The 17,113-nt window shown below is 34.8% G+C and overlaps 1 protein-coding gene across 1 annotated transcript in view; it reads left to right on the top strand.

Moving 5' to 3' along the window:
* The first annotated feature begins 272 nt into the window (after positions 1–272).
* The window catches only part of LOC132558617 (dedicator of cytokinesis protein 4-like), a 142,159-nt gene continuing 125,318 nt past the window's right edge, over positions 273–17,113 (top strand). Inside the window, exons 1-2 of the mRNA XM_060223209.1 lie at positions 273–318; positions 5,263–5,358. Coding sequence (XP_060079192.1) covers positions 273–318; positions 5,263–5,358 — 142 coding nt within the window. The remainder of the gene's footprint in view (positions 319–5,262; positions 5,359–17,113) is intronic.

Genomic DNA, 17,113 nt, shown 5'->3' on the forward strand with positions numbered 1-17,113 from the left:
TGAAAGAACGAGGATATTCACAGATTGTTAAATGATATCAAATATACAAAAACGTTTGTCATTTTTTTTAAACTGGTAAATAAAATAACCGTGGCCAGTGGATCCGCAGTTGTTTCTATTTCCGTGAAATATTCCGCAGTTGTGTTTTTGTGACCTTTTCACCTTTCCCCTCAGTTTGAGGTCGGGAATTGTGATCACATGATCACAACATCATATTAACGAGCAACAGACAAAATTTGTTAGATCAGGAAGTACCGAGTTCAAACCTTACAATGGCCGAACGCAGTTGGCGCCCATCAAGGAAGAAATATGGAGTTGGTAAGTATTATTTTTTATTAATATACATTTTGAAATTGTCATACTTATTTTCTAAACGGTGTGTCAATTAATGTTATCTGTGTGTATTGAAGCATTCTCTTGCCTCACCAGCGACAGCAACATGTGTTTCCACATATACTATTACTATTCATTCAGATTGAGACGTCTTACACACGGATATTCTGACATTTGACATATCAATTAAATGTCACTCATATTGAGTTTTAACAGAATACAGCTGTATGCCATTTGACATCACATCTAGACAGATAAATTGATAACTTTGTACAAAATCTACCGCCACTGATTAAGGTAGTTCAGTTATGATTGTATATATAGATAACGTTTTATCTACATATATCACTTTTACTTTAGTTTCACTGTATAGAACTGTTACACGTATTATATACATTAAAGTTGATAGTTTTATTACATACCCCTGTCATATTAATTATATTATCACATTAAACTGCTAATTATCTGTTAAACACCCAAGGAATAATAAATTGTGCCTTCTATTTTTTTCAAGGTATCTTTCATTTTACTATTTGTAAAATCTTATGATGTACAATAGATGTTTGATCAGGAACTGACTACAAAGACACATGCAAAACATTTTCTGGATGAAATTACATGTACATTAAATCTGAATTTTTTCACATGAATAAATTGATGTTGATCACAAATGTTTTGTCCATTATGTCAGCTATACCAAAAGCTGTTTTTATTCTTCTTTAATCATGTTAAAAATTCAATGTGAAACTAGACTATTTACAGCAGACAGGAAAAAATACATGATGGTAATACAAACACCTATTGACATAGGAAGAGTATCAATGATTTGAAAACCAAATCTCAATACATATACAACTTTCTGTAACTGTGTGCGAAGGTTCCTTATACAGAATAACATACCGGTAGTGTGACTGGAAAGGAAAAAATTATTTAATGATAAGATGTTAAGTGGGTGTAATCTTTTATCAACCAATCAATGTCTTGGGTAAATTGTTCCTGATATCTCTGTAACCAAGCTAAGGTCGACCCAAATCATTTCTTTTTCTACTGCAGAAGGTTTTGCTCTCTTCTTTTTTGAAATTAGCATGATCTATGCCTGTGTGTTTCTCATGCTAAAATTTTAGTATTACTGGTAACACTAGGTTAAACAAGAAATGACTTGGATCAGGTATATCAGGGTTTTTTGGGCATGCAAAATTTTAGCCTGAATTCTTTCATATTTGTCTGTGTAATTTAGTGGACCAAAGGCCTTCTAATCACAATAAATTTATGTTTTTTTTTGTGTCATCACCACTTAGAAAATGGTCGAAAACACAGGAAAAAAGATATTTGAGGAATGAATTTTACATAGTATGCCTTGTTTGAAGCTGATGTTTCACATTTAGACTGATGACTGAAGTATGACTTTCAGTGTAACAATCCAATAAATGCCTTATCAGGATTCTACAACCAAATAGGGCATGGAAACTGTGATGCTCTATTGTAAGTGTGCTCTATTTTGATATTTTAAATCCGAAGAAATGCCAACAGATACTTTTATCAAAAACTCATTCAGAAAGTAAGCCCACCCTCTTCTTAAAGTCATAGGTTTATCATATCTATATTTCCTTGAGTAAGCCAAACATTACTTATGTCTTGAAGGAGACTGGAGGTCTCATTACAGGGCAATGAAATAACATTAGTAGGTGGGCTGATTACCGAGCATTTAATTGCCTGATACATCACAGTATGTGTTTGAACCCTTTTCATTAGTTAATAAGCTTGCATTGTCAAAAGGGCTTTTAGGGTAACTGTCCCTTGTGAAATGTGGTTTGTTCTGTCTGTGCATCCATCTGTCTGTCTATGCACTTGTCTTTGCAAGGTCATTTTCTGGACCAGGGCTCTGAAACCATTCAAGATAATTACTCAAAACTTTGTACAGTTATCACTCTCCGTAACAGCGGTGGAATGGAGTTGATACAAATGTATATATAAATGATTGTGTGTCTCTCTATTAAACAGCAGAGTGTGAGGGATTATATCATGCTTTGCATTATCTTGTGCCAGTTATGGTATTGTGAAACATCCTTTGTAATTTGGTCAAATTTTTCTTCCATTCCAGAGCACCAGATCAATTGGTGAAGGGGATGCAAATTTTTAGAAATAGAGGGGGTCTAGACCTTCCCGGACTGGTCCAATTGGGGAAATAGAGAGAACTATTCAATAATTATTTTACTTGTGTTGAAATATATAAAATGTAGAAGATTGAGACAAAATTCAAGCAGCTTCATTTCTGATGGATTTTTGTTCAAATATTACATAATTATAAAAGGACTATTATATCTGAGTTTTGTGGTATCAAAGGTCAAGTACATGTTACCATTTTAGAAAATCCATGTTCAGTGCCCAAGTGACCTCATTTACAACGGGATTGCCAACAAACTTCACATTTATATACAGGATCATCTGATACAAATGAGTTTGAGTTTTATGATGTAGAGTTAAGGTCAATGTCACCGTTACTCTTTTAAAAAATTCCTTAATTTTTGTCAGTGCTCATGGTTACGTAAATCACCCAATTGAATATAGTGTGATAGGTTGTTTTGATATCTCAGTTATATGTATACAATAAAATGATTAATTTAAACATGATACCTAGCAGATTATTACATCTTAAATATCTTGATAAAATCAACAATTTTAAAGTATTTCTGTGGAATTCTCATTGATGCATTAAATTCCAGTTGTGTGACAGAAAATTTACTACAGGACATCTTGACAAGATCACAGATTGTATTGTTTTAGATTCACCATGATGTCTTTTTATCCTTGAGTGTCATGTCATACTAAATTTATGATTATATTAACTATTCAGAAATCATGTCTTTCTTTAAGAGGTCATTTCCTATTGAAATCCAGAAAATGACACACAAAAAAAGTAATCGTTAAAAATGTGGATATGTCTAAGTTGTTTGCACAAGTATAAATGGACAGGCAACGAAGTGGGCCCACTTCACACCACTTAACATTTTAATAGGATGCGGTTGTGGGTATTGTACCATTTTGTTGGTGTAACAGTTCATCACTGTGTTTATGTTGTGTGGGTTGTACAGATAGGTTTGTAAGGTCATTTATTAGAAATTAAGGAAATCTCAGAAAAATTCAAAGGAAAAGAATTATAGATATAATACCCAAGCATTGAAGTCTTCTTATTTATTCATACTTGAAATCGTGTTGTTGTCTTTATGATTAGACTTTGCACAACAAGATTAAATATCAATTTGCTTTCTATTTGTCCCAGATAATAAAGAAAATAGATCTGCCAACTGTACATATACTAAGGTTGCTTCATGCCTGAATGCATACCTTTCTATGTCTCAAAGAATATTTCAATCTTCATTCTGTAAAGATGTATTTGTATAGGAAAATTATGATCAAATATTTGTATCACAATTATAAGATATTACAATGTAACATTTGAAAAGAACACTAAAATTCATCTGTTCTCTTGATGAAGCTATTTTCTATACTGAAAAGAGTTTTGTCAGTTAAAACAAGCTATGTGTGGATTTATAGTTACAGGGTGTGGTGGTGATGTTTGATTATGGTATCAAAGCACTGGTGAAATCAGGAAGTAGAATAATTTATTTTACAGTGTTTTACTGGTAAATAATTTCAGGATTATTATTGATAAAGAGGTCACATTTGAAGGTGTGTCAGCTAGAGGCGAAACCTGCTGTACCTCAGGTACATAATTCATAATGTCAGCATCATAGCAAGATACAATGTAAATAAATTGAAGTAAAAAAAAAGTCACACAGATGTTGATTATAAAATCATCACCATACAACATTATTGCTAATTAAGTGACATGTATGTGTAGAATCTGATGCTATCAATTGGTTGTGAGGGTCATTTACAGCCTGCTACCCACAGTGAATAGTGACCACATTGACCAATTATTGCGACACCAATATCTTTATTAAATTAATGTGTGCGGTCTCACAATATGTACGAAATTTAATGGAAACAAATAAGAAAGGGTTTGGACAATCACTTGACGTTAAAGTATTGTTTTTATTGAAAAAATCATGCATTCGAACTAAGTTCCTATTTGAACTGACCGGAGGTTTACCGTTTACGGTTTCTGTACCTGTGAAATCGTACTCTCTCCACCATGACAGCTGCAATAGAAAATATATAGAATGTAAAGGAAATGTAAAGGTTCCTCAAAGTACAGATTGTATTTCGATTCGTGTAGTTGCAATATAGATATTTGCAATTAAATTACGTAATCCTATAGAACGACTAGTATGAAAAGTTTTGATCCAATTTCATCATCAGTTATGCCATATCATTGTGATAAGTATTTTATGGATCGATATATACTAAAGCATGACGGCCACAAACTGTTGGTTAATAAAGGCTGATTTAGGTCTTTATAACTGTACGGCATGTTTAAGGACTTGTGATAAACATTTTACTCTTTCCATGGTTTAAAGAAGTCTGACAGTCTGATAAAAGTCTATTAAAACATGTATTCCAATGTTCCTTCATGTACAACAAACATATATATTTTTTATTGTAATAACGTACATGTTTTATGTTTTTACGATTTGAAATTTCTTTTCTTTATTTGATTTAAATTATTTTACAACCATTTAAAAAAAAAAGGCTTTCAGCGTATATCAGTCACTCTTGTTGTCTTGGAGAAAAGTTATAAGCAAGATGTCTTACTGTTGAAGGAAACTGCATTATCCAGGCAAAACACATATGGTTGGGCAGGTATACCTTTATATGTCCTTTCAGGGAATTGGACCCGGGATGTCTTGGTGAAAGAGGAGTTTGTTGTATTTAGTCTTTTTAATTGATTAAAAAAATTATGCATAAATAAAATAAACATAAAATGTTTATGATATTTACATAATGATAATTTGTTTTGATTTTCAGCAATATTCAACTTTTTGGGAAATGTTAAGAATGGTTTAAGGCTACAGATTGGTGAAACTGTTCACATTTTGGAGGAATATGGAACAGGAGCTAAGGGTGAGTACTTCATCATTTACATGGTTTTTAGGTCATCTGACCAAATGGTTTGATGACCTATTGTGATCGCCTTTTGACTGCCAGCGTCCGGCGTACTTTGTCTGTCTTAAACATTTTCAACTTTTCAAGTTCTACAAGTCTCATTAAGCTGAAACTTAATTGAAATGATAGTGACATGATCCTGACCAAAGTTTGTTAATTTTGGGTTGGTCCGAAATCCAACATGGCCACCATGGCTGCCATCTTGAAAACACATTTTTCGACTTCTTCTCAAGTTCAGAATTTGTAATCTTGTATTTTATGTCAAATGGCCGTTAAGGCCCATGGGCCTCTTGTTTATTGTTTTCACCTGAAGCAAACAAGTGTGAAGACACAACTATGGTATCACATATCTGATGGTGATGACGACAGTGGCAACAACAGTATCCTCGCGATCGTCAACATTTTACTTAAAAGTTTTGCGTTCAGGTCCGTTGCCCAGAAATAATAGTGCAACTTTAACCAAACTTAAGATATAGTTATAGAACATTGGTGACACCTCAACTTATCAAATAAACTTGTATTTAGAATTTTGTCCAGAACGAGCTGTCAAGGGACTGTGGATATTGAAAAGTATATGTGACAGTTTTGATGCATATATATTCCAATGTTTTAATTATCCAGTTTGTGTCTATTTGATATATGAAAATCTATTCAGCACAAATTCTTACAAATATGTTTCATTAATTTACAAAGTTGTTAGCTTTGGTTTTCATTAATTACTACAAGACTTCATTTATTATCAAAATGTAGGATGAATATCTCAATTTAACTCCCTAATTAATCACACAATATAGGATGATTTTAATCGCTTTGCCATATTTTGGGACTTAAAGCTCAAATTTTGAGAAACGAAGTTTGAGTTTGGGGTCCTAGACACCACAAAATTTATTCTTTATCTCCAAAACTTTGGTTATTGTATTTAAAAATCTGTCAACATTTTACCTGTTTAATTTGTTCATAGACATTTAAGTTCAGGTATCATCAATTGTAATGTAAAAACTACTATCTTTACACAGTATTAGCAGAAATTTCTTTAAGGATTTTATAAATGATATAAAGGTTGGGAAATGGCAGGTTGTAGTTCATTGGTGATAAAACTTCTGTCTCCAGCATCAGATTTGTTGTTGTTTATTTTGGCAATTAATCCTTACCTTAAATGATAAAACCACAGACTCATGATAATTTTTTTCTCAATTTTGAATATAATTACCCAGACAGGTCTTATATTTTTATATTTCTATTTTAAGAACTGGTTACAGTATACAATGTTGTCACATAAAGTCTGAGAGGTCAGAGGTTATCACAAGAAGTCTGGAATCCTTTACATGGATCTAACCTGACTGGTGTGTCAACACACTGTAGTAATATTTCTGTTTATTTTGTCAAAAGGCTTCTTCTTATCACTCAATTAATACACATTCAGATACAGGATTGGTGTGGTGTGTAGGGGGTGGGGGAATACCGACCAATAGCAGCACTGTATAAACAACTTATCATAATAGTCAGAAACTTTGTTTGAACTTCCTTGAAACCAAGGACTTAATCGATCAATTGCAGTTACACTTCCAGGAAATTCTAAGGGTAAATATAGTTGCTCCTTTGTCTGTCCTTCCATCTGTCTGTCCTTTCATGTATAGAGCATAATTTTGCTTGCATTGGAACTAAGCTAATGAAACTTGTTATATACAGCGGTCATATAAGACAATTACAGTGTATTCAAGTCAAGGCCCTTTACCTCTTAATTACAAAGTTATTGCCCTTTACTAAAAAAATTCATGTCTGGAGCATAACTTTGCTTTCATTTAAGCTAGGATAATGAAATTTGGTATATTCATTGGTGATACTAAGGAGATGTGCAGTGTACCAAATTCAGGGCCTGCAATTCAACCCCTTAATCACAGAGTTTATTGGTCCTTGTTAAAACTTTATGTCTGTGCATACCTTTGCTTCCTTTAAACTAGGATAATAAAATTTTACGTCTATATTGGTCATACTATGATGATGTGCAGTATATCTAGTTCAGACCTAAAACCACTTAATTACATAATTATTGCCTTTTGTTAAAACTTTGTGTATCATAAAGTTATTAGTTTCGCTGATACATTTGTTCATGAAGACAGTTAATATTGGTGTTAACACCCGATAGGTTGATTCCAAGCAAAACACTATAAACAGCTTTACTGCTTATTACATGATAGTTGAAAAGATATTAAAATTTCACTGTTGTAACACAAGGACGATTTATATTAAAGGATAATTGTATCGGGTATATTGTTCATTTCTAGTGTTGACAGTCTCATAAAAATATTTAAACATTCTGCCTAATGACATTAGACAAGGTAGTGTAACTAACTAGACAATGTAGTATAGCTAACTAGACAAGGTAGTGTAACTAACTAGACAATGTAGTATAGCTAACTAGACAAGGTAGTGTAACTAACTAGACAAAGTAGTATAGCTAACTAGACAAGGTAGTGTAACTAACTAGACAAAGTAATTTAACTAGACAAAGTAGTATAGCTAACTAGAAAAAGTAATATAGCTAACTAGACAAAGTAATTTAACTAGACAAAGTAGTGTAGCTAACTAGACAAAGTGGTGTAACTAGACAAAGTAGTGTATCTGACTAGACAAAGTAATGTAACTAGACAAAGTAGTGTAGCTAACTAGACAAAGTAATGTAACTAGACAAAGTAGTGTAACTAACTAGACAAAGTAGTGTAGCTAACTAGACAAAGTAGTGTAGCTAACTAGACAAAGTAGTGTAGCTAACTAGACAAAGTAATGTAACTAGACAAAGTAGTGTAACTAACTTGACAAAGTAGTGTAGCTAACTAGACAAAGTAGTGTAGCTAACTAGAAAAAGTAATATAGCTAACTAGACAAAGTAATTTAACTAGACAAAGTAGTGTAGCTAACTAGACAAAGTAGTGTAACTTACTAGACAAAGTAGTGTGGCTAACTAGACAAGGTAGTGTAGCTAACTAGACAAAGTAGTGTAGCTAACTAGACAAAGTAATGTAACTAGACAAAGTAGTGTAACTAACTAGACAAAGTAGTGTAGCTAACTAGACAAAGTAGTGTAGCTAACTAGACAAAGTAGTGTAGCTAACTAGACAAAGTAATGTAACTAGACAAAGTAGTGTAACTAACTAGACAAAGTAGTGTAGCTAACTAGACAAAGTAGTGTAGCTAACTTAATGGTATGAAATCCTTCATTCTTAATTATCCAAAGCCTTTAATATACAAATATTTTGCCTTAAATATTCTCGGGTACTTTTGACTCTAAGTAGGGGAACGGGCAGCTTACACATAGCCATAAAACGGTAATGAACATAGGTGGGCTTATTAATAGGCATCAGCTCATTGCTGGGTCAATATGGCAATTTTCAGATTTTGTTTGACAAATTGTGGCCACTCCAAGTTTTAAGCAAAGTACATGTCAGTGAAGTAAATGGCAAAGAATGGTTCAGTGTGGACATGGTGCCCTTGAGAGTCTCTAGACCTGTACATACATTTTTAGTCAGGCAGAATGTTTACTTACTGATAATGGTACCAGTTGATGGATAGCTCCTAAGTGAATTTTTTTTTTATATAATTTATGAATTATCACAGTTTTTTTTGTGATAAGACGGCATTGTCAGATCAATCGACAAAGCAGTGCAAACAAGAACAATAAGATCAGCTTAAGATACTATAAAATCCACATATATCCTTGAAATAGCCAGGATTGAATAGTGGACTATTGAAGAGAGATATCTATAGGCCTAAACCTACCAGCTGAAGAAACAAAAAGATTGTGTATACATGAAAAATGGAAAAGATAAATATGCTTAGTTTTATAATAGGGATAGGTGTCAATAGCAGTCAAGGTAATGTCTGATTGTTAGGAAACATGGAAGAAAGCCACAACCAGTAGGGAAGGACTTCACCAGGGGCAGGGGGTACAGAAAAAATGTTTAGACAACATCAGAGGCACATGCACGGGAATATTGTGGTGTATGTAGATAGCTAAGTGTGGACAGCTGGAATAGCATGTCATGTACAGAAGTGTTGATGTTTGTTAACACCCACTATATATAGAACCGTCACTCACACAGTGCTTGATCTTTCAGAGATGTCAGTGAATATTGGAGGTTAAAAAAAAAGTCATATTAAATGTGTAGATTATGTATAATGGTAATACTAATGGAACTGATTAACGCTGTTTAAAGAGATGATATGTAAAGAACTTTGAATGATGAAAGTATCTTCATTATATTTGATGATTTACTTTAGAGTAAACGTCTATGATGGCTGTTGCCTGTTATATTGCCATGGGTATAAAGCTTTAGCTCATTGTAAGAACTGTCTTTGTTCACATCATTGTAAGTCCATGTTGGTAGACTTCCCATAGGATCAGATGCATCAAAGAAAAATGAAAAGATAAAAGAAATTACAGAATAAAAACTTAAAGCCTGGAAAGGTCATGAAATTTCTTTATGAAGTAGTTAGAGTTTGTGATAATTGAATTATCTACACTGGCTAGATATGGTAAAGGTATTATCTACAGTGGCTAGATATGGTAAAGGTATTATCTACAGTGGCTAGATATGGTAAAGGTATTATCTACAGTGGCTAGATATGGTAAAGGTATTATCTACAGTGGCTAGATATGGTAAAGGTATTATCTACAGTGGCTAGATATGGTAACGGAATTATCTACGGTGACTAGATATGGTAACAGAATTATCTACAGTGGCTAGATATGGTAACAGAATTATCTACGGTGACTAGGTATGGTAACGGAATTATCTACGGTGACTAGATATGGTAATGGAATTATCAACAGTGGCTAAATATGGTAACGGAATTATCTGCGGTGACTAGATATGGTAATGGAATTATCTACTGGCTAGATATGGTAACGGAATTATCTACGGTGACTAGATATGGTAACGGAATTATCTACGGTGACTAGATATGGTAACAGAATTATCTACAGTGGCTAGATATGGTAACAGAATTATCTACGGTGACTAGATATGGTAACGGAATTATCTACGGTGACTAGATATGGTAATGGAATTATCAACAGTGGCTAAATATGGTAACGGAATTATCTGCGGTGACTAGATATGGTAATGGAATTATCAACAGTGGCTAGATATGGTAACGGAATTATCTGCGGTGACTAGATATGGTAACAGAATTATCTACAGTAGCTAGATATGGTAACAGAATTATCTACGGTGACTAGATATGGTAATGGAATTATCAGCAATGACTAGATATGGTCATGGAATTATCTTCAGTGACTGGATATGGCCATGGAATTATCTACAGTGACTATATATGGCCATGGAATTATCTACAGTGACTGGATATAGCCATGGAATTATCTACGGTGACTAGATATGGTCATGGAATTATCTACAGTGACTAGATATGGTCATGGAATTATATACAGTGGCTAGATATGGTCATGGAATTATCTACGTTGACTAGATATGGTCATGGAATTATCTACAGTGGCTAGATATGGTCATGGAATTATCTACGTTGACTAGATATGGTCATGGAATTATCTACACTGACTAGATATGGCATATAATTATTTACATTAACTAGATATGGTGATTAATCTACAGTGGCTTGATATGGTGATGGAATTCCCAAGACTGGATCATCACAATTTCAAACTTCAAAAATTGTTCTCCAATATAAAGTTTTATCATGAAAGGTGTTATTAGAAAGAGGATAGTTTTCATTTCCCTGATGTTTTAAAGCTGTTGTTAACGTGCGTATTGACAATATATTTAAAAATTTTCATCAACAGATTGGTACCAGAACCAGGAAGTATGATAAGTTAAATGTTTAAGGCGCAATCACCAGAGTCACATTCCCAGTGTGTATAAGGCTAATATGAAATGTATTTTTGATAATGAAAACAATACTAGTGAACAGGAGTCTGGTCCTTAGTATATAGACATGTTTTGTATGTGTTTGTTGCAGCTTGAGCTATCAATGCTGGTCATTTAATGATGAATTTTTACATTAGATAATAGTAGTAGTTCTACAAGATTTGTTTCTGAATTTGAAAATCTTATATTTGAATGATGTCAGTGACAGGTATTGATATAAGCAATTGGATACAAAATTACCTGTAACACATGTAAACTAGGTCAGCAATGATATATATCTAATCTATGATCTATAGTAAAAATAGACTTAGATTTGCTAGCCAATCTTTAGTGTGACATATTATCATTTTAAGCCAGGAAGTATTCTATATTAAGTAGATGATAACAATCAAGATAGTCAGAAGCAAACATCTGGTACATACATTCTTATGGGTTTTCTATATGTAAAACAGAAAAAGGTTTTTGAGAAAACCTGCATGTACTCTATTTTTGAGACCCAAAATAATTATGATGCCTTGAGTTAATACTAATGGCCCTGCAGATTGGTGGATAAAAAAGAAGAAAATATGAGGTTAAATCTCTGTGTTATGTCAGGGACATAGATGTTGTTATACCCAGTCTAAAGGAGTCTCTTTTTCATGACAAGGCAAAACAAGACCTGTTTATGAAACATTATGCTCCCTGGTTGCAACAAAATACTGAAGTGGGACGTTAAAATTGTACTGCGTAAGGCATGTGTTAATCGCATGCGTCTTTTGTGAAACACTTCTTCATTATGGTAATGATTTTTTTTACTTTCAAATATAGGTCAAAGGTCATGGTCAAGGTCATATGGTGAAAAAGGTCTTGTCACAAGGATTACACATGCCAAATATGAAAGCCTTACCTCTTACAGTGCAATAGTTATGGAGTTATGTGTTACTTCATTGTAAAGTAAACAAAATCAATGACCTAGTTTTAGATTGAATTCTTTATTTACAGCCTTCTGTATCATCCATTTAAGGTCATTTTACATTAATTCATTGTGGAAAGAAAAATAATACAATGATTAAGAAATGTTGCTAGGTTTTGGAATCATAAGTTTTTTATATGATAGTCATTCCTTTACCAATACAAGGAAACTGATACCAATTGTTGACTTTTAAGTCAAGCACAAGTCAGACAAGTTTCCTGAAAAAGTAATTGTAAATAACTTCATGTAGAACTGATGTCATGTAGAACTGATGTAATGTATCTAAATAGTGCCCAGTGTGCTGGAATTCTGTATTGTCTTGACTGAAATAGGGGGAGTTAAGGAGGTAATCTTGTTTTTGAAGTAGTAGACTGAACTGAAATGGGGAAGGGGGGTGGGGGTGGGGAGGGGTTGGGGGGTAAGGAGGTAATTCTGTTATTGAAACATTATAGATGGACAAAAATGACATTAATGTTGTTTGTTGGGTTTATTGTCTTGTGAACAGCCAGGGTCATTTTAAGGTTGGGTCTCCATGTGGAGGCAGCCTCACCTTACGATACCATCTAGATCATTTGGGGTAAAGTGATATTCCTTAGGACACAACCATGGCAGTATCTACTGGTCTACTTCTCAGCTTCTGGACAAAACCAAACCACATCAGGGAGAGACAAATCAGAGAGAAAATAAGTATTGAACCATGTCCCTCACCGAAGGTGGCATAGGGAAATGCTATTCATGAGTGGTTGGATTAGAAAGAATTCTTTTTACCTCCAGTAATTACAAGCATGGAGGGGGGGGGGGGGGTTGGTTCAGGAGAGAGGTGTAGCAGAGATATGTGAAGGTATCGGAATGGGTAAGGAAAGGAATGTAGTGAGATTTGTGTTGGAGAAGGAAGGGGTTGGGAGAGGGGTGTAGTGGAGGTATGATAGGGGATGGGAAGGGGTAAGGAAAGGAGTGAAGTGAGAGTTGTTGTGTCACCTGCAGAGCTGGCGGACATTCAGGGATCACTTTGTCCGTCGTCACGCGTCGTCGTCGTCTGTACAAAAGTTGTCCGAACTTTTTTGGCTTACGCTTTGAGTTATCGAAATGAAATTTGTTATATGGCTTCTTGTTGCAAGGGTACAGATTAAGTTTGATTCCCAACTGTCTGTGACCCTGTTTGGCAGAGTTATGTCCCTTTCAACTCAGAAAATTTCCCGGGAATATTGTTTTCCAGACTTTTTTGGCTTACGCTTTGAGTTATCGATATGAAATTTTGTATATGGCTACCTGTTGCAAGGGTACTGATTCCTGGCTGTCTGTGACCCTTCTTGGCTGAGTTATCCCCCTTTGAACTTTGAAAATTCTGTGGGAATATTGTTTTCTTCTTGGCAGTGATATGTCCCTTTGAACTTGGAAAATTTCGCAGAAATATTGCTTTGTGCAGTTTTCCCTTTATGCTTCAAGTTGTAGAAATGAAATTTGGTATTACAACTTTATGGTTGATTGTTGCACATCCAGTTCAATTTCTGGGTGACCGTAACACTTTATGCAGGCGACACATACAGTTCCGAGGAACTCTTGTGTTGGAGTAGGAAGGGGTCAGGAGAGGAGTGTATTGTAGATATGATAGGGAATGGGAAGGGATAAGGAAGGGGGTGAAATGGGGATTTGTGTGGGAGATGTGTGTTGAGGTGGGAAAGGGTCAGGAGAGGGATGTAGTGGGGATATTTGTGGGTAAAGGGAATGTGTGTGAGTGAAGGGGATGATGGAATAAGGATGTGAGAGAATGGAAAGGATTTGTGTTTTGAAGATATAGTCTCATAAAAAAACATTTTCAAAAAAATCTATATTCAGAAAATGTACTCATTGATTTGAGATTTTTTTTTACCAATCCAAATTTCACTGGTGTCTGTTTTCCTTTACAAGTATTACTCAACATTATAAACACATATCAAGGATAAAACTCTCTGTGTGTTGTGACTTCAAAAGTGTCAATTGTGTGCACCAGCTGCAGACATCCTCACAGCTATTTCTCACAGTCAGTAACAGGGTTTTACAGACATGCTGTAAAAGTTAATTACCCTGGGGCTATCTGTGGTTTGTTTCAGATAGTTTTACCACATCGTCACTCAATCATATATCTATTTGATAACAGTTGTGTGTTATTAATTAATATTTTACATCAATCCACTTTTTGTTCTAAGAAATTTTGATTCAAATTAATTGTGTAAATCAAGTTGTGTGAAATGCTTCCAGACTTTAATCAGTACATCTCTATTGTTATGTGGAATGCAGACATGTTTGTTTTCGGAGTGATTCATCCATTACAGTTGGAATTTGTAACAGCCATTCAATAATTTCAGATCCATCAAAACCTCTTTTTCAGGGTCTGGTGGTGTATGCTGCCAGTGAGAATGGCTACATACATCTGTTGTTACATGTATATAGTGGAGCCAAACTCAGCTACTTATTTTACGAAAGGTTCTCTACATATTTTCCTTTATAATTAGTGTGACTACATAAATAGCCTGTTGGTGATTTGAATATAACCACATCAATTTCTGATTCATGTTTAGCTTTGACAGTTTTCACAGAACTGGGTCATGATCTTGCATAGAAATGGATATCAATCTTGCTGTATACCCTATCTAGGGAATTTGATTAGTAATCGGTTTTTATTTACAATAAGACCTCAGTACATTGCCCCTTGTTCCACTTACTCTGAGGTCATCAATATCTTAGCTTGGCTGCATACAGTATCGTAATAGATTAACTGTGTTATAAGGAAGAAGGATGGTGTGACAAATATTGGGAAACAAGTCATAGAGAAGGGCAAACATTGGTAACAGGGGTGAATATTAGGGACATGGGTGAATATTGGGTACAGGGATAAATATTGGAAACAAGGGCAAATATCAGGAAAGAATTCATAGAAAAGGGCAAGTATTAGGAACAGGTATGAATATATGGAACAGGGATGAATATTGGGCACAGGGGTGGATCTTGGGAACAAGTGCAAATATTGGGAACAGGGGTGGATATTTGGAACAAGAACAAATATTGGGTACAGGGGTGGATATTGGGAACAAGTGCAAACATTGAGAACAAGGGTGAATATTGGGAACACAGGTGGATATTGGGAACAAGCGCAAATATTGGGAACAGGGGTGAATATGGGAGCAAGTGCAAATATTAGAAACAGGAATGAATATTGGGAACAGGGGTAAACAGTGGAACTGGTGTGAATATTGGGAACAGGGGTAAACAGTGGGAACTGGTGTGAATATTGGGAACGGGTAAACAGTGGGAACTGGTGTGAATATTGGGAACAGAGGTAAACACTGGGAACTGGTGTGAATATTGGAAACAGGGGAAAACACTGGGAACTGGTGTGAATATTGGGAACAGGGGTAAACAGTGGGAACTGGTGTGAATATTGGGAACAGGGGTAAACAGTGGGAACTGGTGTGAATATTGGAAACGGGTAAATATCAGGAAGAAAGATATTAAAGGTTAGTAAAACAAGTTGGGAAACACATAGGGCAGGACAAGGGAAATTTGAGGACACAAGACATAGGGATAAGGATTGGCTTTTGATAATGTAAAACTGTAGTTCATATAGACACTCTTCAGATTCCCTTACAGTGATCTTCTACAGGACTTCAATAAAACACCCTGATAAAGAGCTGACAATCATTGGTGATTTCTGGTACAGTCTAATCCCATAGCCCATATACATCTATCATCAGTTTTAATACAAAGTCATAAATATTATTACATTGTTTTGACCCTCTATAGAAAGATACGTGGGTAGGCCTTCATTGAACTGCCCCTATATGGAAATTCCCCTTGTGATTCAACAGGGTTTTATCAAATGCTTGATCATTTTCACTGCCTCAATATATGGCATCCTGTAAGTTTTAGATAGTTCAGATCAAAGTCACCAGAGTTTTAGATGGCATTTCTGACAGGTTCAGAAGCTTGTGTGATGAATGAGTCAGGAAAAAACAGTAAAGTCACATGTTTTGTATGTCAGTACTCCTGTTTATAAAGTAGAGGAAGTTTGAATGAACATAGTACAGACTCTGAACATTGTGTGGTTTGTTAGTTATGTGTTATAAAGGTCATGGCGAGCCCCCGTCAGGGAACTTTGTACCTGTAGTGTGTCATCAATCTATCATCTGTAATTATACGCTGGTTAAGTATTACCAAAATATCATGTATGACTGTTCTCAGTTCTGTCTTCCATATTCATGCAGTTAAAGTTGCATGTATAAATAAAGGATGCAATAGAGTTTAATCATCAGCAGAGTTGTGAGAGAAAAATTGCGAACAAGTGGAATGGACAGATGACTAAAAGTTGATGATATGCACATCTTTGTTTATTCCCTTGCGTTTTGTCGTATTTTCCCTAATGTTCTTTCAAATATAGACACCAAATTTCGCTTACAAGTAGATCTATGGATGGTAGTGTTAGATATCAAAGTAGGTCACTGTAACCTCTATTTGACCTCCAACACTCTTCATTAACAGCTGATATTTCAATCCGTCTGTCTGTTTCTAGGAAACGTTGTAGAAACTGGAAGGTTAAAACATTTTCTCTGATTAAATAATATATCTGTGATAGGTGGGTTTACAAGGCAAATCCAAATTCCCTAAGGTCAAGGTCATGGTCACTGACTTGAAAAGTAGATGAAGGGATACAGACTGTCATGTGCTGCAAGATATGGATTGGGAACGGAAAGATGTTCAGGGACTTTTTGATGTGTCAGTGATGTTGTTTAGGTGATGAAATCAGATCTGGTGGGGAAGGCCTTGGGCTATTTTTTATGTTGTTGACATGGTGATACATATATACACATGTGAAATGTGTAGA

This window comes from Ylistrum balloti, unplaced genomic scaffold (genome assembly GCF_031769215.1).
Source record: "Ylistrum balloti isolate Yb309-2 unplaced genomic scaffold, AGI_CSIRO_Ybal_v1 Utg370800, whole genome shotgun sequence".
Classification (NCBI taxonomy): Eukaryota; Metazoa; Mollusca; class Bivalvia; order Pectinida; family Pectinidae; genus Ylistrum; species Ylistrum balloti.